This window comes from Epinephelus moara, chromosome 14 (genome assembly GCF_006386435.1).
Source record: "Epinephelus moara isolate mb chromosome 14, YSFRI_EMoa_1.0, whole genome shotgun sequence".
In the NCBI taxonomy this organism is placed as follows: Eukaryota; Metazoa; Chordata; class Actinopteri; order Perciformes; family Serranidae; genus Epinephelus; species Epinephelus moara.
The window spans coordinates 17,712,880-17,738,648 of record NC_065519.1 but is presented as its reverse complement, the minus strand read 5'-3'; the positions used below and the strand labels follow the sequence as shown (position 1 = coordinate 17,738,648).

General features: G+C 40.1%; 1 protein-coding gene across 1 annotated transcript in view; it reads left to right on the top strand.

The window, feature by feature from the left end:
- The window catches only part of LOC126401186 (brain-enriched guanylate kinase-associated protein-like), a 45,684-nt gene that overhangs the window by 8,610 nt on the left and 11,305 nt on the right, over positions 1 to 25,769 (top strand). Inside the window, exons 2-4 of the mRNA XM_050062304.1 lie at positions 14,037 to 14,276; positions 17,367 to 17,528; positions 20,340 to 20,406. Coding sequence (XP_049918261.1) covers positions 14,206 to 14,276; positions 17,367 to 17,528; positions 20,340 to 20,406 — 300 coding nt within the window. The 5' untranslated portion in view covers positions 14,037 to 14,205. The remainder of the gene's footprint in view (positions 1 to 14,036; positions 14,277 to 17,366; positions 17,529 to 20,339; positions 20,407 to 25,769) is intronic.

Genomic DNA, 25,769 nt, shown 5'->3' with positions numbered 1-25,769 from the left:
GAAATTAAATTTAGGAGAGCTGGAGTTGTTGTTATTGATGAGAGGAGAAACATCTTTAGAATTTTAGGTGACCTGATGAATCTGAACTCTATCACTTGCATACATGTTTATTTTTTTATAGTCAAGGCCAACTCTGAAGTTTTGTCAATATTCAGAAGAGATTTCAAGGATTGTTTTCATCTTTCACACATAAAAAAAACTTGCTCAGTGTCGAGAGAAACCTCTTCAGATCATAATGTCACACCATTGTGTTATTGATAAAGATAAGAGTGGAATTTTGGACAACCAAGTGGTTCAGCTCTACATTGTCTCCATTTTCAGAATTCTTAAAAAGCTTGTTGAATTGAGAGGGAATTGTGATTTAAAGCTCTCTGTCTCTGGGGCATGTTTCAGTCTTTCAGGAAAACATTTCTGGCAGATTTTATTTCATACAGTGACGTTATTGTAGAAGCACAGAAAAAAGGATGAAGTTGGTGTTTTAGCCCAGGGCTCCATGCTGACTGTACCAACACTGTATGTGCAGAGAGTTCTTCACAGGAACTGGTACCACTATATTTGAGACCCAAACACAACCTGCAATCTGAAGCTATATTTTGCCTTTATTTTATCCACTATTGAGTGTCTTTTGTCTTCCCACTGGACATTCTATAGCAACATGATCTCATCACTAGTCGTCGAATTTTGCTGCTAAACATTACTACAATGATGCTGGAGGCAGCCTTTTGCATTGTATTTTGACGCAGAAAGCGTCAGTAGGAAGAATGGGTCCGCAGTTAGGTTTAGGCAACAGAACTACTTGGCTATGATTTGTAAAAGATGGCGGATGTCACTCAAAAACACTCAGCTTTGAGAGGCACAAACACAGCAATAAATGCACTTTGCTGGTTCCAAACACTGTTCTCTTTGGTGGGTAGGCGCTCTGCAGCTCTGGAGCCACATATGGCTCTTTATCCCCTTTTTTATCCCCTTTACACTGGCTCCCTATGGAAGTACATAACTTCTTTTTTAATATTATTATTTTTTATACATAATTTTTATACAGGCCTAAAGTGATTTTACATTCTCTGGTTGTAAAAATGTCTAGCCTATACACCAATTAAAAAAATGTCTTGACATTTCTTCAACTAAATTGTGCATCGTACATCTACGACCTAGTGCCTTTTCCTCAATTTTGCCAAACCTCAATGGCGGTAGCTAATCTTGACTCTCTCTAGCTCGGCTAACTATGGATTCCAAATTCTAAAAAGGAAAACAGAGTATTCAGTAATGTGCAGACAGATTTGCTTGCTTCTACTGCCCACATAGTCTTTTACACAGACACCGATGACATCAGCACGCTGGCTAACTCTGTCGTCTGTGGACATTCCCATAGGAAAGTTGTAATAGAACTAGTGCTGGCTCCCAGCGGCAGTGATGTGATTGGATCCAAATCCGTGTACTTCTGTACTTCCTTGACCAACAGCTGATTAGCTTTGCCTTACACCCGCCTACACCGGAATTGCTGTTCCCCGAATTGTTGTCCGTAGAACAATAGAAAAGGAAGTGTTTAGTGCATCGCAAGAAGAGATTAAAATGGATATGATTTAATTTAATTCAGCCATATTGCAGAGCTGCAACGTCTCTGTTACATGTAACACACGTGCCGCACCTATGGCAACGCCGTCACATGGTCTGGATATCCCCGCCCATTTCTATTACAAAACGCAAGACGAATGTCCCCAGACTCCCATTCTGAAGTAAGGGAGGCTGGTCACACGAGACTACCGCCAACACTACAAAGTTAAAATAGCAAAAATTCATGAATAGCCCACTGCAAAGGAGCCACCTTGTGGTAACGGATATTAATGAATGCTCATTTGGAACCATTAGTAATGCTGCTAGGCTAATTTTGATACCTTCATTATAAGGCTCAAATATGCTCTGTGGCTCCAGACAGATTTTTTTTTTCCCTTTTTTGGCCAAAAATGTCTCTTTTCATAGTAAAGATTGCCAACCCCTGACCTAGGTCAAAGTCCGCTGTCCCCCAGGGCAGCATATCCTGATGCCCTAGGGGTGAGACCAGGCTGCCTATATCTACTTGCAAAATGTGAAATGCATTGACACACGTGATCGGCAAACTCAAGGAGAGAAACCCAACCTGAGGTCAAAATTTTACACAACATTGTATGACATTGACAGAAACCTAAAACCTGAATCAGGACTCTTTTCAGGTCAAAAAACTTATCGTAAAGAGACATGAAGTTGAAACTCTTTTCAACTTCCTGTCTCTTTACGATAAGTTTTTGTGTTTTTTTTTCACAAGGACTCCTTTGACTAAGTGTTACTATGGAGTTTTAAAAACCTTTAAGAAACTTGCTTAAACTACTGTTAATCTCCTGTTCACCAGGTTCTCTCGGTACATTAGCCTTTAAAGGAAACTTGATTAATCTGTTTACACTGCGCTGGAGAAACCAATTTACTGACACAAAGTTAGGAAAAGCAGAGTACTTAAAAGTGTACCCCAACAACTCTACACGTCCATAAGGTTGGGTGACTTGCAAGAGGCCGATTAGAAAGTCTGACTTTTAGTTTCTAGTAAGGAGGATCCTAGACTTTCCATAATGCAACTTCAGATAGTTTTACTAGACTTTCCTTGCTTAGAAAAAAACCATGTAAGTTTGAAACACAGGCTTTATATCCTCTCTTTTTCAAGCCCCCCCATAGACACAGAAAACATCCAAATGTTTTCACAGACATGCAGTTCTTCCCTTAACTGGTAAACTGACTTGCATGTAAATTCAGACCTTCATACCCCAAACAAAACAATAGTTGTGAAGGTCGTCTGTGCAAGCAGCTCGTTATGACCCATATATATATGTTTATTTTTAGGTGGCAACTTGTAGTGACAGTAGTAAATATGACAGAAGCAAAGGGGGAAAGGTGTTGTAGTGTAAATAGCGACAAAATCAAACATGGCTTTCACCCAGGAGACCGCTGTTCCTGTGCCGTGTGAAAGCAGAAGGCAATATTGACTTATGTAACTCAGGTATATAAGATAACATTCGTAACAAAAACTTCAATTAAAAGCCTAGTCCCAATTAAACGCCCAGTCCCTTTTTATTAGCCTGGTGTAGCTACACATTTTACAAATAAAGGCCTGTCTCAATTAGACGCATGGTCCGGTTGACAAGCAGTTCATTTTTATAGAAGTTCTTTGCCGGGGACGCTTGTCCCAAATATAGGCCTGTTGATTTCAGTAATTCAAGCAAATAATAGCCCAGGCTGCTAATTTTTTTTAACAGGTTTTACGGTACCTAACTTAGGTCATGTACATAACAAGCTTAATTACTTATTCAACTTAAGTTACTCAACAAACATACTTATTTTTAACCTAAACCATGAACCTTTCCTAAAACTGACCAAGTAGTTTTGGTGCCTTATGCTGCGTTCAAATTAAAGCTGGAGGTTTGAATGTCCTAGTTGAAATTTGTAATTTCCGACCTCTAGGCATTCCAGGTGCACAACGGCAAAAAACATGGCTGACTGTGACAAACTAATCTAGTTTTGGCCAGCAGTACAGCCTCGTTGCATATATAAACAGAACAAAACAGCGCATGAGGTAAGATCTTATTTTACTGCACTTTTATACTTGTAAATGTATTTGAATATGCCACTGACTATCCTACTACAAATATTGTAGTCTACAAATACATTCTACCACCTCCGATATTGATTGAAATGTGTGCTTCCATGGTTGCTGCCATTGTTGTGTGATCTCGGACAAATGCTTCTTGAAGTTGGCGTAGATGGATTTGCCTTAAGCGTACAAGTGGGAACTCTGACTTGGAGTGGTGTTCCAATGTGTATGTTCTCATAGGAGGTCAGACATTTTCGAGCTTGGAGTTGTCTGGAGTGCAATATAACTGACTATTTCACAACGCTAACCATTCACCCATCCATGAATTCTGCTTATCCGAAGGCTGAGTAAAGTATTCCAAACACCCCTCTCCCCAGCAACACTTTCCAAGTATTCCAAACACCCCTCTCCCCAGCAACACTTTCCAGCTCCTCCTGGGGGACCCCAAGGCGTTTCCAGGCCAAATGAGATATGTAATCCCTCCAGCGTGTTCTGGGTCTGCCCTGGGGCCTCCTACCAGTTGGACATGCCCAGAACACCTCTAATGGGAGGCTCCCACGAGGCATCCTGAGCAGATGCCCGAACCACCTCAACTGACCCCTTTCAACACGAAGAAGCAGCGGTTCTACTCAGAGCTCCCTCGAATTGTATCCATGACCTCATTCTTTCAGTCATTACCCTAAGCTCATGACCACAGGCGAGGGTGGGACATAGATGTACCAGAAAATCAAAAGCTTTGCCTTCCAGCTCAGCTCTCTCTTCACACACTAACCACATGTTTGGAACTGTGATCATTAGTACATGTGCCTGTCACTGGTACTTTCCAACGTTCATTTACGTCGTTCTGGGAGTCATTGACGAACAACCTATTCTGTCAATCAGATATGAAGACATGTTGATAAAATCTGCACAACTCCCCCAAGTAAATGCAGTCTCTATATATAACATTACTTGCTTCCAAATTATGTTTAAAGTTGAGAGTGAAACCTGTTGTCTAGCCTCTGTCGTGACGAACCAGACAGATCCAGCATCTGATGTTGTGCTGTGACAGATGGCGATCCAGTCAATGCAAAGATATATTGCACTACGTAGCATAATAAAGCAGGTTTACACTGGGCTATGAGGAGCTGTGAACTGCCAGCAGCACAATGTAGTAAGTGTGGTTTGGCAGCAGTAAGTTACAGATGGAGCTGCAATTTACTCCCCATTTAACGTGCAGTACAGCTCCTAAAGCTGCTCTATCGTTATCTCAGTCTACTGCCATGTGAAGCTTTTCCAGTGAGGCACAATGGCCTTTATGTCACTTAGCTTAAAGACAATGGTGGAAATGGTATTGACTCGCTTATTAGGGACTGAAAGAAATGAATACACTAATCAGGGGGGTTCGTTTTACTGATAAAAGATCTTAAGAAAAGATTCACAATTTTCATTTTTAAACAATTGGTGCTCATATGAACATTGCTGTAATCATTCCTCCTGTTCATACTAGACATTCCCTCCTATCGTGCTTTGATTGTAAGTAATGGGGGACAAAGTCTGTCCTCACTCTGAAACTGCCTATGTAAAAATGTGTCAAAAACTCAGCTGAAGCCAATACGGGGCTTCCGCTTTCTGAATTAGTCAGAGAGCACACCCGCCGCAAACTGCACGACACACGCACAAACACACACACCACAGTGAGATGTGGGGAAGCTCCTCTTTGGTGACTCCTGCTGTGGCCCCCTGATGTGATGTGATCTGATCAGGAATAGTGTGAAATATGCCTACAAATTGTCAGAATTGATTGAACGCATGCTGTTTCCTCTGAAGCTTGTCACACATACGCACACACACATTTCTACTCTACACGAATGAAACTTTATTCTTATGACTGACGTCCCGTTTAAAGGGCCAAGGATACATGAAGGAGCTGAAGGGAGTTTGATGATTCATGGCGCAGCAGGGGAAGCTATTCATTATCGTTTAATTTATCCCCATGCGCTTTTTGTGTTGGAAAACAGCATTATGGTCAAAAAGCCAGACAATGAATGCAAACATATTTGCCGCGTGGCCCTGAACTGTGTTTGACATCACCTGCAACAACGTGGTCAGGTCTGATACTTCTGTGCGTCAAGTTCCTGATTTACTCCCTTATCCAAGAGTGGGACCAAGTCATTCTTTTGCAAGTTACAAGCAAGTCTCAAGTCCTTGTACTCAGGTCCCAGGTCAAGACTCGTAAGTCCCTAGTCAAGTCCAAAGCCCTAAACTTTGAGTTGCAACCAACAAGTCTTAATGCGCCCCTCACCAAATATACGCCATTTTAAAGACACAGTAATAATAAATTGAATTTACAAAAATCATAAATGCTTTTAAAAATTTGTATTTGAGCTAAAACAAGTTTGTTGGAAGTTGTCCTAATTAACAGTGTCTTAGCTTGTTACTGGTGCTTAAATTGGTCAAATTAGTTGCCATATCAAACTACAAACATTATTAATCATGAATAAACAAGTTTCAATCATAAAATGTGATCAGGTTTTGGACCTTTTGTGACATGATCGGCTGCAGACTGACTTGGCAGAGATGGCTGCCATCTTGTTTTTACATGGATTAGTGTACTGTGCTCATACTACCACTAGATGGCACAAAAAGTGTCCACGGACGAATACAACAGGTCTAAAGTCCTTTTTAGATAGGAATTGTGCAAGTTTGCAGGAAAGCCCAATCAGTCTTTTTTCAGCATTGGCAGTATAAAAACAAAATCCGGGAGTGCAGCAAAATGCCACCTACCTACTTTTGTTTATACAGAATGTGCCTTTTTCGGGGCAATGGGGGGCGTGAGCAAGTAACAAAACGTGTAGCTCAGCGTGTGACGTAAACAGTGACGTGGGAGGGAAGCCGCGGCTGGTCAGTCCTTTGGCGATTCTCTCGTAAGTCGGCCCGTTCTTCATCGTTCCCGTCATCTGACGGTTAATGGCCTCTTCGTTTGCAAGGACAAGTAGGGTGCGCAATTCTTTGTCTCCCCAGTTGCTCATCTTTACAGTGTCTGTCAGGTTTGTGTTTCCCTCTTGCTACTAGCTGCTCGCTAATTCCTGCTATCAGCTGTTTCCTGTTTATCCACCGCCAGTGGCTCGCACTTGCGGCGTCATCAACAGCTCCTCCCAAATGTCTTCAACAGCCCCTCCCGTTGCGGAAGGCCACCTCGGTCTTTTTAAACTAAAAGAGTTCCGCCACGAGGCGGAAAATTGGGCACCACAGATCAACTCGCTAATCCGGCTCTGTGTGTCTAAACGCTTGCAGCTTGCCGGCAGAACGGCCCAACATTTGCAGAAAATCTGGCAGTGTAAAAGGGGCTTAAGTTAAGTAGAATGAAGTATAAGGTCATGTAAACCCAAAATGTGATGTCCTCATATGAGGACACAGGGTCTCAGGAGGATATTGCATTTTATTTTTCCTTGACCACCATGTAGTTTCAGTACGTGAGCAAAATTGTCTTTTGTAATAATTTTTCCAACTGGCGCTTAGTTTTGTAATGTTCTTCATGGTTCTCTCATGCAAGTTGACTGGATGCTTTTGGATTGGTTTAAACAAAGTGGATCTGGAGAATTAGTTGTCGACTTGCTGGGAATTAATAAGGTTAACATATGTCAGTTCAGGAAATGGGAAGAAATGAACTCATTTGTGGCCTTAAGTTTTTATATAACATACTTTTTAATCTTTGAGCTTGGGGGAAGTTGTCAAGTATTTTCAAGTCAAAAAGCTTAAGTCTCAGGGAAGTCATGAGTCATTTGAACTAAAGTCGAAAATGAGTTGCAAGTTTTTCATTATTTTTTATTTTATTCTGTCAAGTTGAATCTAAAGTCATCAAATTTGTGACTGGAGTCTGACTCGAGTCCAAGTCATATGACTTCAGTCAACACCTCTGCCCTTATCAAAGTACCTCTGCCACAGTCATTGCAAAAATATTAACAAGACTTAAAGATGATTTGACGCAGCCTCAAATAAAACCTGAGACTTGAGGCATTTAGTAAAAGAAGTTAGAGTGGTTTCTAAGTTTTATTAGTTTCAAGGCCAACAAGTTCCTCCTCATACCCACTTAAGGTTGAGTCTCTTTTGATATGTAGATAGAAACTAAAGAAGAGATAAACAGTGTGGGGATCGCGCCTCAGTTGCATTTCTTTCCTTCAGGCAGCAAACTGTGTTGACTAGTCATCATCATTGCTCTGGTGACTTAATCCACAGAGCTGTTTTCTGGCCGCTGGTAGTGGAGCATGCACAAGAGACTGTTGTATTTCTGGAGTCTTGCATCAGAAGAAATACACAACCCATGGCTCTCAAATAAAGCCTCGACCACTGTGATAGATCATACCAGGGGGAAAATATAAAAATAATGTTGCTAATTATCACCGCGTCTGCTCCGGTTTGGTCTCTTTGGCTTTTAGGCTGTTTGGGTCTGATCCTTTTGAGTTACGCAGCAGTTGAGATACATTTTGAGGAATAATTCTCGGGTCTTATATTTGTTGTTTTGGCTATCGTTCCTACTACACTACTTCACAAGAATTAATCTGCAAGATCTCAGAAGGCAGTGCTAAAAATAAGATAGGGCAAGAAGCACAGCCAGTCACACAATCACACAATCGCCCAGTTCAGCCAAACTTATTTGGAAAAGAAATCATTGGTAATGCTAAATGATTACCCCTCACAGCTTACTAGATACATGTCCGGGTTCAGCTTTGCCAACTGCAGCTGCCAATATTTTGGAGGTTCCGGTGTAGCTAGCGGAAATCTGGATAAGAGATCATGAATATCAAGCAAGACTTCCTTTTTCATGCGCCGGACATTATTCACAGTCTGATTATCAACTTGTTACACTATATACACAGAGTCATGATGCTCTGGCTAATAGAAATCTAAATCGTTGTCAGACAATAGCCAATGGGTTCCAAGATTGCATTTTGGCCAATGCATTGTGCCTCTTTTGCTCTCCACACAGACTGTTTACCTGCATGCAACTAAATTCAACTCCAACATGATTGGTCAATACTACTCAGACTGCAAACGGAAACCAGAACGCTTCCAGTACCAAAGTCTTGTCCTGTTGCCCACAGATTCTGTTTTCATATGCAGAGATCTGTTTATAGAGACAATCTTTCCTGCTTTCTCAGCCAGGCTCAGACTACAGGAGTTATGGGCCGATTTATCCCTGATTCACCTCTCCTGACAATTGGAGGAGATATCTGGTCTGGGACCTTGGCCAGTACCAATGTTTTGCCTAGATTATCTGGTAATGTGAGGGGTGGCTGTGGCCCAAAAGTTAGAGCAGTTTGTCCACTAATTGTAAGATCAGGGGTTCCTTTAAGCCCTGTTTCCACCGCAAACAGTACACTTAAATGTGGGCGGGGTTGTTGTCGCTCACTCATTGTATTTCCTCATTACCAGTGACACACATGGAAGTCTGTGCCTTGTTTATCAGCCACAGAAGGAGGCTGCACGGTGACAATTTCAGAACAAAATAGAACAGGCTGCAGTGAGAGTCTCTTTCCACGGGATATTTAAAAATAGCAAGTTTGTGCATTTAGTCCTTCTAAGGTAAGCTCAGGGGTTTAGTGTTGACGTAGCCCACAGGAACAATGCTCCACAACGCTTTTTTTTTCTCTGAGTGAGGATTAGAATATATGCGGTTCACATAACCCCGTCAAATTATTATATAAACGCTTGAAGATCCACTCATTGCTAAGAGTGCATGTCATATAAAAACTAAAGTAATGGTCAAAGTTGTCACTGTTGTGTCTGTTACCCACAACTTCAAAGATTAATCAGACGGACAGAGCTCAAGTTCAGCACAGCTTTACTCGTGGACTTGCAGTTTTAGACAGTTTACTCATATCAATGGGCATTACCTATCAGGTGTACTGCTATATTAAAGAGGGGGTGTATTACTGCGTTAGAGGAAATAGTTCCATACACTACAGTCACAGTGAAATTTAAGGTGTGTTGATGGATTCACGTCATGAACTCATGCATTGAGTAACATTACAAGTTAACGTTTCATCTTAAAAGTTGCCGGCAGTCGGCCCAGTGAATTATTTTTTCTCCAACTACAGCTGCTGCAAGAGGCAGCAAAACATCCTTTCATTTTATAGTTACAGTCTACTAATAAAACTCTCCACAGTATGAACAATGGTTACATGAGCCTCAAAACCAGCCACAGCTCAGCCCTGAGTGAGAGTGACCATCTGCCATTGACCAATCAACAGACTGTTGTTTCACAGCTCCACCTTTTAGTACTAGATCTGTGTGCTAGGTACCCCAACAGAGGGGGGACCAAAAATGGGGACGGCACAGAATGGTTTCATTGGTACCATCCCCAACTTTTCACAGTGGAAACGGAAAAAATGCGTACCGAACTGAACTGTACCATACTGTACTGCTCACTGGAAATGGAGCTTTAGTCTGCATGTCGAAGTATCCTTGGTACTAAAGATACTAAACCCCAAATTGCTCCCAACTGCTGTGCCATGTATCTGTGAATGTGTATGAGTAGCAGGTAGCTTTGGCCACCAGTGTATGTGTATGAATGGCAGAATAGACAGAAACCCAACCTAAAGCAGATCAGAAACATTCATGTGCGTCCATATGGAAGGCAATGACGAACCTCTTTTGCTTGGAGGATTTGTTGAAAGTAGTTTAGAGAATGTTTTCTAACCCTAAGTGTTTGCTCTTATTAGCTCTTGCAGCATCAGACTTCTTTGCAGCTATGTCACCATGCTCCCAGATCTCAGCAATTACTTTGGTTAGTTATAACATTGTCATCACAACCATTAGAGATGATGATGGGAACAACAAAAATAACACCTACGGAGTTCTCCTCAGGTTCACTGTTTACAGTAGATAAGGTGATTGTGTCTCTGTGAGCTGCTCACTTAATAGCAGACTTCAGGAGGGATGGCACAGCGGCCATTAAAGTTTAATGTTCTCATTTGGTCACTGTGAGTAGTGTATCTGGCAGGCAGTAGCTCTACCTCGCTCACCTCCCGTAGCTCATTACTAGTAAATCAACCTGCGGGCACCGTAAGGGCTCCCCAGTGTAGATCCAAGATGGATGCTGGCTGGTTGTGACCTTTAGTAGGTTTCACATTAAGGTTTTTTTTCTTTGTTCTAAATTAAACTGGAGTCACTTGCTATTGGAGCCACGAAAGAAAGAAAGTATACAGGCAGAGTGGGAGGTGGAAACTGCCTGAAGTAGGTTATAGTCTGCAGCATTACAACAACCATTTGTTGTACTCCCTGTAGTGCACATTGTCTGATCATTATGACAAGTTGTAACACATGGGGAAAGTTTTTCAGGTAAACAGGGTTTACTCTTGTTTCCATCCACACTGTAGACTCCTCTTAACACTTATGAGGAAACACTGTAGAGGAAAGTGTGCTTAATTTACATATCCTGTGCTGTTTTAAGTTTCTCTGGCAGCGTAGAAACAGCAGTAAGCCTATCACGAGGTTCTCTGAGGACTCAGATTTGTTCCTTCATGTGGATAGTGTTTACCTTGCCAGACAACACCTGAGGCACCGAGATCTGCTGTTTATCCCCCTGGGGGAGGTGTTAAGATACAGTGGTGGTACAGTACTTCTGATGCACTGCAGGAAATGTTGTGTTTATGTTTGTGCATGTGAGGATGGATTCTATAGAACCACACTTACTTACCAATTCAGCAACTATTTCTGTCGTCTTTCGCTCTCTCCCCCTCTGTGACTTGCAGATAAGAAAACGGCCACTGCAACCGTATTAACAGTGTTTCCAGAAACTGCCATTGTTTCCTGAGCCAGTGTTGAAGGGAGATTAAAAATAATAAGTGGTGGTGCCATTAGAAATGGCAGCAGGCGACAAAACATTCATTCCAGCTTGTTGTTGAACTGCCACCCTGCCACCCTGCCACTCTGCGGGGACCGATAAAAGTTATGGTCTCCATTTATGCATTTATGCTTACTTGGCTCTTAAGGAGAAGACATAATCGTGTTTAAAGGGCAAATATATGGACTTATTGAAATGTTTGTGCTCCAGTTATAATATATACTTGTGGTGGTAGGCCCATAATGCAGTTTGCAACATGACGGTGGCAAATTAACTACTGAAAATTCTTTGTGATTTTTGAAACAATGGGTCTTCAATTTCATACAGAAGCAGACAAAAGCAGGCCTCTCTCTTTTCTAGTCATTTAGTGTGAAAAATAACCAATGTGTTGCCAAACATTATGAGTCTGGCTGTTGTTGCTGGGCTGAAAACTTACCCAAATCCAATAGAGAACACCTCAGAGCTGCAAACTTTTGGTTAGCTCTGACAGCATGGACTGGCCTCCGTTGATGTCTAGATGGTAAACCCAGATTTCACTCATTTTCACGATTCATGTTTTAAGTGATCATTTTAACCCAAACCATGATCTCTCCCTAACCTTAATCAAGTGCTTTTTGTGCCTTAACCAAACTAGACCTTAACCACAGCATTGTCGCACTACATAAAACAACAAGAGAGTGATATTTTGAAGTGGCTCGTGAGAGTTTTGCAAATTTAGGTTCACAGTTTCTGATTCCACACAATAAGGAGTACTACACAGTGGATGTGCTAGTAGTGCATGGGCCTTCGAAGAGACAATTAACACAAAAATCAGAAATACATCTTTACCTGTACTGCTGTTTGTCACTCTAAATTGTTTTGGCTGTGAGCTGCTGAGTGTTGGAGATATCAGCCGTAGAGATGTCTGCCTTCTCTTAAAGATAGAACTAGATGGCACTCAGCTTGTGGTGCTCAAAGTGGCAAAAAAACATACATTTGAAAAACTCAACAGCAATGTCTCTTTCCAGAAATCATGACACAGTTACTCAAGATAATCCATAGGCCGTTGTTGTGAGCAGTTTCATGTAGGAACTATTTTCTTTCTACCGTTCTACACCCGCCAACCGTATCAACCGCTCGCTAACATTACAGCTCAGCTGAGGAGGACGCCATTCATGTTTACATCTCACCACCACGAGCCTCTTATCCATGAGTAGATGCACACTTCCTTCTGCGCAGCAATACAGTTGGCGGGCTGAGTTGTGAAAGAAAATAGTTCCTACATGAAACTGCTCACAACAAGGTCTATGGATTATCTTGAGTAATCGGGTCATGATTTCTGGACAGAGACGTTGCCGTAGAGTTTTTCAAATTTATTTTATTAGCATTTTGAGCACCACAAGCTGAGTGCCATCTAGTTCCATTGTATTCAAGACAGGGCAGACATCTCTACAGCCAATATCTCCAACACTGGGCAACTCAGACCAATCTAGCTTGATAAATAGCACTACAGGTAAGATGAAAAGTATGTATTTTTGATTTGGGGTGAACTGTCCCTTTAGCGTAACCTATAACCCCACAGCTAATGAAGCTAATGAAATGCTCCTTGGCCTTGTAAGTAACACGCGGTCAGGTTACTGCAGTAAACTTTTTAGCTGGATGCCAATGTTGGCAGCTCATGTGGGAGTAGATAAGACAGTGTTTGATTTATTCTTTGAAGTTTTGCACTCAAGTTCTTTGCTTTAGAGAGGTTAAAAAGACACCAAACTCCTTAAAATACCTGGTATTGCTCTTACTACAGCCAAAAAGTGGCTGCTTCAACGCACAGTTGTTTTGCTCTTAATACCTCTTCAATTTTCAGGTGCAACTATTTCACGTTCTATGATTTGTAACATCACATTGGTAGCTAATGGGCATTGATATCACCAACAAGACTTATTAATGCAGCTGCATAAAGAAAAGATGTACAACTCTCAAGGTTTATTCTGGCATTTTATGCGAGCTGGTGGCAGGTTATTAAGTTCTTGCAGTGCAGGGGAGCGAAGTTCAAGCCCCAGCACTACAGAGCAATGATGAAAGATGGAAATGGAAACACACACGCATTCATCATAACACTGATTTATTGAGGAATAACCTCTGTGGTCAGCTGGTCAATAACTCACTATTCCATAGGGTCCTGTAGTTTGCGGTGGCTGCATTCAATTGTTCCAAGCATGAGAGAGAATGAAATGATGAAAAAGGAGGCACAAGTGATAGGAATATTAATTTTTCTACATTCAGTGTTGTAGTTTGCTTTTACAGTGTAACTTGTGTTGGTTATATTTCGAAATGTGCTTATTGGATTATAGACTCATAGGAAAAAGATCTTTGTGCATTGATATTTCCATAGGAAGAGCAAAGTTCAGCGGAAGGTGCAATAATTCAGAGTATTGCATGCTCTTTAAGTTTGTTTACTGAACTTTATCTAATTGATCCCCCAGTTGTGCTTCATCACACCAAGGAGCTCGTTTTTGAATGCACCCAAAATCGCAGTTTTTCTCTGGAGTCAACAGAACTAAATGTGCTGCTAAATCTGCGGGACTTCAAAGCTGTTTTTCTCTGCTCTCTTGCCAGGGTCATCACAGATAGCCAACTCCTATCTGCCTCCCCAGGCAAGACTTAGAGCTTTGACTGTTGGTTTGTGGTTAGAGTTCAAACTTGGCTTCGACATTCAGCCGACCAGCAGCAGCGGCAGCAGAGGCAACAGCTATACACACATGAGAGCCAAGGCAGAGAGAAAAATATGAAAAAGATATACATTGGCAAAACTGCCCTCAAAACACAGAGAAATGGTTGCAAACATCAGAAAAGAAGGTAAGATGAGTCAGTCTGGGGAGTGTTTTAAACTCTAAACATCAGCCACATTGTCGGCGGATCCATTTCATTCATTTTGACTAATGGAAATGGATTCTCATTGGGAGGTCATGACCATTAAAAAGACATTAAAAACATAATGTGGCGTCTATTCATTCCCATCACTCATCTTCATCTCTCCTGTCGTGTATCAGCTGACATCTACATCCAAGTTAATGCTGCACTGCGCTTTAGTCTTATAAATCTGGACACGTGAAAAAAAAAGTAATACCTACAAAAAATAAAAAAAATCAATGGCTGTGTGCTCAGACTTAATTAAACTGGCATTACATAGTGATAAGAGCCCAGAGCAATTTTCACATGTACTTACAATAGCTCTCTGGCTCTTTGCCATGTGATTTTACAACATCACTTGCAGCTGTTAGAGGTTGTAAAGATTTTGTTTTGTTGTAGCGTGAGGCAAGCAGAGTTGGCTGAGTCTGCGAGCCTCATCGTGCTGGATGCATAAACTATTCAATGACTCATCTGTCTGTCAAACATTTATAAAGGAACATTTTTTAAATTCGCTTACTTGCTTTGTTTGCAAGAGTGAGTTTTGAAGACAAATGATAAGCCATTTTCTCAAATGAAGTCCAGATAATATGCAGAGGATCAGGTCCGGACATTGTCCAGAGTTTCCCTTTTATGCATGCAGCACACAACAGAATACTGTCTGTGTTAGAAGTGTTTGCACCTACTGTAAATACTGTGTTGGTTTAGGCGATTGCTGGTACCTGGATAGTGCATGCAGGAGGCAGGATGTGACACGGATTACACAGTGGTCAGGGAGCTAGTTCATAATTTAGTTGTTCCTTGAATTTGTCTCTTGATTTCAGCCCTTACTGACAAAAGTTCCCAAATCTGGTCAACTCTCCAATGAGACATTTTCGTTTCTATCTTGAAAATGACCCTTCTTCTTTTTCTGCACCTTTAGATGTTGGTTTTCTCAAGCTGTGGTCAACCAAAGAAAATCTTGGTCGACTGAAACTCTACCTACTCTTCAACCAATCGCTTGGTTGATTGGGTTAAAAACCTGCACGTTATCTCTAGATTAAATCATTTGGCCACAGTGCACTCTACCTGGTAGCATTGTGCATCCAACAAAGTGTTTCTTCCTGTCACAGAGCTCCACATTAACACCTACCCAGGGCAAGTAAACTCATGGTTCATTCAAGTGGAATGCCTCGAGTGAAAAATAAATGTGATCTCCAATGTAATATTATCCGTAAATAAACGGCACACTGTAACGCTTTTCCGTCTGAGCTGCGTGTGCAAGTCTGTCACACCTCTAAGGGTTGAACAGGACAGATGAGAAAAATCTGACATACTGGACACTATAGGGGTTGACGATGTCATATACAACGTTACGTTACTAACATTAAATATGTCTGTGACACTGCATACAAGAAAGAGACTTACTAGCTAACGTTAGCCATCGTGCTGCTACAACAAGGGCTCCTGTGTGACCATCACAGTGGACAAATCTACTGCTGAACAACAACAACTGTTTTCAGCTGAGGAAAAAAAAAAGCTTTGGTGGACACACGGCCTTATTAAAGTAACACCAGTGATTGTGTGACCGATGAGAATTTGGTTGGACAAATGCACATCAACCTTGGTTTCAAGCAATCTGCATGACAGGAACGTCGTCAACACACCCACTCGCTTGCTGTGAATCCTCCGGACAATTACCCGCTCTATTCACACATGGGCTCAATCAGACATTACAGACTTTGTACCGGGGAGCTGGCAGGGTAAGGTCTGTTTAATGTCCATTCCAACTGATTAGGATATTTCCGTTTTTATATACAACTCCTTCGGGTAATGTCTAAATATTTAATGTTTGCAGTGCATGTATGAAAGGGGACTATATACTATGCCTTTTAGCAAACAGATGATGAGAGTGGTATCAGTAACTATGCAACATTCTTGCAAAGAAATTTGCATATTGTTCAAATTGTATATCTATTCCTTTGAAATGTAGTGCTGTTTTTGCACACAGCCAGATGTTTATTTACTATTCTAACACCACGTTTATGGGCATATTTTTGCTCGGCTGCTTATATACTGACTTCTTATTGCTTGAAAAAGGCTTAATTATTGGAGAGCTTCAACCACGTACCCAGACACCAAAGGTAGTCCATTGTCCCACCTTCGTATTGACACACCATCTATAAGTCTTTCTGTGGACACCATTTTCTCCTCCTTTACTGCCAGCTTCCTAATTGAGGCTCTGGGCCGAGGTGGGCTTGGAGGTGCACTCGTTGCGCCTGCTGGTTGGCAGCGCTGAGCCATCGAACCTCTCTGTGAGCCAAGTATCCATCAGTCTGGCAAAATGCTAAATCCCCCAGAGCGCACACAGACCCTGCTCCCCATCTCTAGCCTTTCATTACCACATCCATTCCCTCAGTCAGTCCCAGTCTGTGTGTTTCATCCCCACACTCAAACCTGCATCAAATGAACGAAATATTGCTCCCTGTCTGCTATGTTGTTGCTGTTGATGGTGTTGAAACGGTGCTATTCTCACCTACGCTCTCTCATGCTCTTTCCGCCTCTTTCACCCTCTTTTAAAGCCGTGGCCCATTCTGTATTTTCTTTTCTATGAATCACCCACGGTGTGTGTCTGGGGGCAGAAAAATCCTTTTCCTATTCTTTCAGAGATTCGATAGGGGGGTTGTGTAATGGAATTCACCATTACACCGATGGGAGCTCCTCTCCCAGCTTTGCTCCCACCCTGTGAATGGGAAATGATTAGTATTCCTCCTCCATCCATCTCCTCCTCCCCATCGGCTTCACTGCCTTCCCCTTGCCTGGGACCTTTCTCACTCTGGACTGAATTACGCTCCAGCTACACTTCATCCCTTTCCCTCTCTCTCACACAAACACAAACACACTTTAGCTTTTACTTTACTGCCTTTTCTCTCTCTGTCTGTTTCCTCTTCCTCTCTCTACTTGGCTCAATGAATCTGACAAACTTGGATAGCCATGAAAGTACATCAGTGTTGTGACTGCGTCTCCCTGTTCTCTAAACTCTCTCTGCTGTACGTTCAGCTCTTTCCACGACCACAAGGATGACCTCCGCAAGCGCCTGTCCTACACCACCCACAAACTAGAGATGGTGGAGACGGAGTTCGATTCCACTCGGCAGTACCTTGAGACTGAGCTGCGCCGGGCCCAGGAGGAACTGGAGAAATTTACAGAGAAACTACGCAGGTGTGTGTGCATGTGTGCATGACTCAGTGGGCAGCTCGCCTTTTTATGTATGCATGAACTGTCAAATTCCAATCAGGGAGAAACCCAGCAAAGTCGAACTGTGTCGACAAGGAAATTAGGTGATAGATGAGGTTTTTTACATGCTGTTACATGTCATTAACGGCCATGAGAGTGGTACTCAGCTCATTTGCAGCCCAGTATCCCAAGTAATTAGGTCCATATTTGACGATTCTACACCTCCACCTACAAATGCATACATTCAGTACAGGAAGCAGTGACTGTGGTGTCAAGCATCTGAATATCATGCAGGGGACCAGTGTTCATTCTTTGTTTCAAACATGAAGTATTAACTGTAGCCATGATCTCTTCCTAACTTTAACCATAGTTTTACAATAGTTACAGGTATATTATGCAGGAACTGTTACTGTTCATAAACATGGGTGGCACGGTGGTACAACGATTAGTACTGTCACCTCACAGCAAGAGGGACCCAGGTTTGAACAGGGTCCCTCTGTGTGGAGTTTGCATATTTTTATGTCAGTGTGAGTTTTCTGCGAGTTCTCCGGCTCCCTCCCACAGTCCAAAATCATGCAGGTTATGTTAATTCCATCTATCGATCCATTTTCAACTGCTTATCCGAAGCTGGGTCCTGGGGACAGCAGGCTGAGCAATGTATTCCAGACATCCCTCTTCCCAGCAACACCTTTCATCTCCTCCTGGGGGACCCCAAGAAGTTCCCAGTCCAGACAAGATATGTAATTCCTCCAGTGTGTTCTGGGTCTGCCCTGGGGCCTCCTACCAGTTGGATGTGCCTGGAACACCTCTAATCGGAGGTACCTAGGAGGCATCCTGATCATATGCCCGAACCACCTCAACTGACCCCTTTCGAAGCGAAGGAGCAGCGGCTCTACTCCCTCTGGATTTTCGAGCTCCTTACCCTATCTCTAAGGCTGAGCCCGCCACCCTTCTGAGGAAACTCATTTTGGCCGCTTGTATCCAGGACCTCATTCTTTCAGACATTTCCCATAGCTCATGACCATAGGTGAGGGTTGGGACGTAGATGGACCAGTAAATCAAAAGCTATGCCTTCCACCTCAGCTCTCTCTTCACCAGTCCATATACACTCCATTCTACCCTCACTCGTGAACAAGACCCCAAGATACTTGAAGTCCCTCGCTTGGGGCATTAAGTCACACCCAACTTGAAGGTGCCCGTAGGTGAGAATGTGAGGGCGAGTCAAGGGTATACCCCGCCTCTCCCCCAAAAATTAGGCCTTTTAACACGGGTCTATGAGGATTGACTCGCTTTTGGAGGCAGCCTCAAGTGGCCATTAGAGAAACTGCAGTTTTTTGGAACTTCTTTTTCAGCCTCAGAGGTTGCCACTTGGGCTACACACCCAAATACTTCCCAACCACAAAGAAAGGCAGAGGGCAGAGTCTCTGCAGATAAATTGACAGCCAGACAATCTGCATAGTGTACCTTTTAATTTGGCATTATTACCATCTTTCCCTAACTTTAACCATGTTGTAGACGCCATGAGCAGATAATGTAAAATGGACAAATCAAGAAAAAAGAATAGTTGAACTTACTGTAATCCAGGGTTTTGCAGAACTGACCGGTATTGATGACTTTGTCAGCCAATAGGTTTGCAGCTGCCTTGCTTTAATTGGCTATTTCTGTTTTCCCAAGGTGTTGGAAGCACCAATTCATCTTATTTCTGTGGTCCTCTGACAGGATAATCTAATTAGCATCTATGCGCATGTACAATATGCTGTTTAAATAAACTTGAAACTCCTCCTTGAAACTTGGCGGACGAGGCATTTGCATGCGCCCAGGAGACTTTCTCACCTACAGTCTGATTTCCACAGACTCTGCACAAATTCTATCTCATGTTATTTTGATCAGCACAACCCAGTCCCAACCCCTTGGTCCTATTTTAACTATGTGAATGATTGGTAGAGCTTGTTGAAGATGGAGAGAGCTGCCTGAAAGACACGGGTTTTATGCTCCTCTTAAATGAGTAACAGCACTTGGTAATGTTGCTCATAATGGCCGGTTTTGTTTGTTCTCCATCAATCAGCGAACCACTCTCTTCCAGTGCCACTCCTTTATTTTCATTTACGCTCCCTTTGAGCTCACTCATATCTCTCTTAGGTCTTTGTTTTATGATTTGTCTTTGCGTTTTGTCTGCACTGCCCACACTCTCCATATCTGTCAGGTTAATGGAGCCATAAATGCCGGTTTATCAACACTCTGTTCGGCCTGAGAGCTAATGTGAAAATGTGATACTGAACTGAGAGCTGACATGATAAAAACACCGGGAACAAGTTAACAAATAAAGAGTCAAGGTCCTATTCCATTAAGATCACTAATGCACTGGAAATCTACCAAAGAGCAGTAGTGATGAGAGAATTAAAAGGAGTCTTCAGTCAGTGCTACGGGTCTGCTTGAGAATGTTTACTGATTTCCTATCGTAGATCTTTTTATGTATTTCATGTTTAGATGTGGTTATGTTGTCTCCTGCTGTGGCACTTAAACATATCATCAACCCTTTTTACTGTGTTTTGGCTCAGTAGATTTTTATCCTCAGTGATCTCCAAATCTGAGTCAGTCCTTAAAATATCCTGCAAATCCCCTCCGAGAGTCTCCGTCAGTGCCCTGATGTAGTAATTTATTTATTTCTCTGACTAAAATTATGTGGAGATTACTGGTGCGTACTTAGCAGTACAAACAGTAAGATACTCTTTAGTCATCATGTGTTGTGGTTTGAATTTTGAACAGGCCGTAATGATTCTTCTCCTGTTCTTTCAGGATCCAGAGTAGCTATGCAGCTCTTCAGAGGATCAACCAGGATTTGGAGGACAAGATGCACAGGACGGTAAGAGACTCCTGCTGAAGTGTTTGCAGTATTAACTTCACATTCCTGAAACTATCAGATCCATTTCTGTAGCACATCATATCTTTTCTTGTAAAATTCAGCTATGATAAAACATTTAGAACATTTAAAAATCTTGACTGATGATCAAATACCAAAGTCTTGTAATTACCAGATGTTTTTTTTTATCGAGCAACCTCCATCTGACATATTTACTGTCTGAACAACAAAACTTCCATTACAATCACAATGCTCTCTTGTTGAGGGAAGTCAAGGTTAGGATACATGGTTAAAGGGACAGTTCACCCCAAAATCAAATATACATATATGTCTTCTTACCTTCTACCTGTAGTGTTATTTATCAATCTAGATTGTTTTGGTGTGAGTTGCAGAGTGTTGGAGAGATCGGCTGTATTGGCTGAAATGTCTGCATTCTCTTGAATATAGTGGAACAAGATGGCACTCAGCTCGTGGTGCTCAAAGCACCACATAAATACATTTGAAGAACTCAACAGCAGTGTCTCTCTACAGAAATTATGACCCAGTTACTCAAGATATTCCACAGACAGTTTTTAAACCCCTGACGAAAACCTGTGGTGGTCGAAACATGTTGGCTCTTTCAATGATTTAGCCACTACAGTAAGTGCCTGGGGCCCGTTGCACAAAACACCTTAGGTTAACATTTTCCTTAAAGTCCTGGTTAAGGTTTTCTCAAAATAAAATTGAGATTAAACACCCTTAAGTCTTCTTTTTAAGGTTTTCTTAAAATGTTCACTGTTTTCTCATTGTCTTGGTCCTGCACTTAAGGAATCCCTAAACCATTGCACAAAAGACCTTAGCAACCAAAGTAAGGCAAAAAAAAGGAAGTAAATAAATTGGACGGAATTGCAAGATAGTTCAGAATTAATGAGGATTGGTTGAATTTGTGGTAAATGTTGCAACATTGTATACTTCAATACATTTATTTGACAGTTACAATTTTTTTGCAAGCTAAAATTTTGAAATATGTGTCCAACAGTACATTTGGCACATTGTTATAGATTAAACTAGTACATTTAGCAGGGAAAATTAGCTACACTTCTACCAGCTAAACAACATGAAAATGTTGCTTTCACATTAATACGTCAGTAAATATAATGTAAATACAGAATATGTAATAATGTAACACTGTGAAATGGGCTATTCTGCATAATGAGCGCTTCTACTTTTGATGTTTTGTTTGCATTTTTCTGATCTGCTTCTGTACTTCAGTACACTGTTGAATGTAGGACAACTTTGAGGCAAGTGATGCAAGTTCGTCTTCCACCACACAGGTCACAGATTTGAACTGGCATCTTTCCATTTTCTCCAACCTTCAGGCCACCATTTGCCTGTACAGGCTTCACCACTGTGTAACTCTATTTTCACATTTCCTGACCGCTGTGGTTGTTTGTGTCGATATTAGCAAGAAGTGCAGAATCCTGGTGGTGTCTGTAAGTACCACAGAGTTCTCACTAAAGCTCTCATAAAAGATGTATGAAGGTGCTGGGGATTTGTGAACTCAGCCACATACTTACACACACACACACACACACAAACACACACACACACACACACACACACACACACACACACACACACACAGCCACACACAGCTAAACAGCTTGTGACCCAAAGTTTGACCTGGAATCATTTATTCGAGAACATGAAGTCCTGTAGTTACTAGGAAACCATTACTCACAGTTTGCTATTGTGTGAAACTCTTTTTCTCGAAGATTAAACCAATTGTTGAACAAAGACAACCAAGAGACGGTTGTTGTCTTGGCAGCAACTGTTTTCTTCAGCTCTGCACTCTGTAATGATTAATGATCTTTTCAGGTAAATTGCAGAGAAAACAGACGTGTTAAAATTGTACATAAATAGTTGAAAAGAAAATATATGACTTACAGTAAGTACAGTAGAGTTGCTAGTCGAAGGAAAGAGGACATGTACCTACCATCTAGCACATATCCCAACAAACACGCCTCCAACTTTGTAACTCTTCTCGCGATGGATATACAATAAATGCAGGGTTTTTCAAAGTTTTGATGACTAAGTGCCAGTCAAGGGAGTCGTTGCCATGCTGCAGGTAAACATTCGTAACCTGACAGATGCTTTTCGGAGGGGCACACAGTTGGATGAAGTATGTGAGGGCCACCATTTAATGATGTTACTATGTTACTATGATACTATGATGTTGTTTTTTATTGCATGCAATATTATGAAATGACACTATATTGAACTGAAATTTTTGTGCCATTTTTAGCAACTTACTATACTACGACTTTTCTAATAAAATTGTTACATCACACACATACCTTACTATTACATATTTCACTTTTTCTTTTTTACATACATTTTTATGGCATTTTATGAAAAACCATACTATGCCTTTTTTATGACATGTTCTATTTTGACTTTTTTGACAACATACTTTCCTATGACTTTTAAATGACATACAATACTATGACTTTTTTAACATACTATACAATGATGTTTTTGAAATACTATACTATGACTTTTTTATAAAATACTATACTATGACTTTTAATGACATACTTTACTATTTTTTTTACATATTATACTGTGACTTTTTATGACAAACTATACTATGACTTTTTTATGAGATACTATACTATGATTTTTTTGACATACTACACTGACTTTTTTATGACATACTATACTATGACGTTTCCTGACATACTGTACTGTACTGACTTTTTTTGACATACGATAGTATGACTTTTTTTTTTACATACTATACTATGCTATTTTTCATGTCATACTGTACTATACTATACAACCTATGGTTTTTTTCATGACATCCCATGCTATAAAATTTTCATAGCATTTTTTATGAAATACTAAAATATGACTTTTTTACATTCTGTACTATGACTTTTTTTACATTCGATAATATGACGTTTTTTTGACCAATTATACTTTGACATTTTTTATATACTGTACTATGATGTTTTTGACATACTATACTATGACTTTTTTGAAATACTATACTATTACTTTTTTCTTTTCTTTTTTACATACCATACTATGACTTAATGACATACTATACTATGATTATTTTGACATACTGTACTATGACATTTTTTATGACATACTTTACTATGTTTTTGTAACATACTGTACTGTGACTTTTTTTGTCATGCTATACTATGACTTTTAATGACATACTATGTTATGACTTTTTTATGACACTCTATACTATTACTTTTTTTTGACATACTATACTATACTATGACTTTTTCATGTTTGTGATAATAATATACTATGACTTTTTTCGTGATTTGGGATGACATACTATACTATGACTTTTTTCTTGATTCGGGATGACATACACTATAACCTTTTTTCATGATTTTGGTCGACGTACTATACTATGACTTTTTTTCATGGTTTGGGACGCCATACTATACTACGACTTTGTTTCCATGATTTGGGATGACATACTATATACTATGACTTTTTTTTTCATGATTTCTGACAACATACACTATAACCTTTTTTCATGATTTTGGTCAACGTACTGTACTGTGACTTTTTTTTCACAATTTTGATAGTAATACTATACTATGACTTTTTTTTCATTATTTGGGACAACATACTATACTATGACTTTTTTTTCATGATTTGGGATGACATACTATACTATGACTTTTTTTCATGATTTGGGATGACATACTATACTATGACTGTTTTCTTGATTCGGGATGACATACACCATAACCTTTTTTCATGATTTTGGTTGACGTACTGTACCATGACTTTTTTTCCCCCACGATTTTGATAGAAATACTATACTATGACTTTTTTTTCATGATTTGGGACAACATACTATACTATGACTTTTTTTCACGATTTTGATAATAATATTATACTATGACTTTTTTTCATGATTTGGGACGACATACTATACTATGACTTTTATTTCATTATTTGGGACGACATACTATGACTTTTTTTCATGATTTGGGTCACCATACTATACTATGACTTTTTTTCATGGTTTGGGACGCCATAATATACTACGGCTTTTTTTTCATGATTTGGGATGACATACTATACTATGACTTTTTTTTTCATGATTTCTGACAACATGCACTATTACCTTTTTTCATGATTTGGGATGACATACTATACTGTGACTTTTTTTTCACAATTTTGATAGTAATGCTATACTATGACTTTTTTTTTCATTATGTGGGACGTCATACTATACTATGACTTTTTTCATGATTTGGGACGATATACTATGACTGTTTTTCATGATTACTATCAAAATCGTGAAACAAAAGGTCATAGTATAGTATGTCGTACCCAAACCTGAAAGAAAGTCATAGTATAGTATGTCATCCCAAATCATGAAAAAAAAGTCGTAGTATAGTATGTCGTCCCAAATCATGAAAAAAACTCATAGTATACTATGTCGTCCCAAATAATGAAAAAAAAGTCATAGCATAGTATTACTATCAAAATCGGGAAAAAAACTCATAGTATAGTATTACTGTCAAAATCATGAAAAAAAGTCATATTATACTATTACCATCAAAATCATGGAAAAAAAAAAAATGTCATGGCATATTATGTCGACCAAAATCATGAAAAAAAAAGTCATAGTATAGTATGTTGATCAAAATCATGAAAAAAGTCATAGTATAGTATGTCGTCCAAAATCAATCTAAAAAGTCATAGTATAGTATTACTATCAAAATTGTGATATATATTGTGATATTACTATCAAAATCATGAAAAAAAAAAAAAAAAATGTCATGGCATATTATGTCAACCAAAATCATGAAAAACAAGTCATAGTATAGTATGTTGATCAAAATCATGAAAAAAAGTCATAGTATAGTATGTCGTCCAAAATCGTGAAAAAAAAGTCATAGTATAGTACGTCATCCAAAATCATGAAAAAGAAGTCATAGTATGGTACGTCGTCCAAAATCATTAAAAAAAGGCATAGTATAGTATGTCGTCCAAAATCATGACAAAAAGTCATAGTATAGTACGTCATCCAAAATCATGAAAAACAAGTCATAGTATAGTATGTAGTCCAAAATCATGAAAAAAAGGCATAGTGTAGTACGTCGTCCAAAATCATGAAAAAAAAGTCATAGTATAGTATGCCAACCGAAATCATGTTGATCAAAATCATGAAAAAGGCATAGTATAGTATGTCATCCAAAATCCTGAAAAAAAGTCAGTGTAGTACGTCGTCCAAAATCATGAAAAAAAGGCATAGTATAGTACGTCATCCAAAATCATGAAAAAAAGGCATAGTATAGTATGTCGTCCAACATCATGAAAAAAAAGGCATAGTGTAGTAC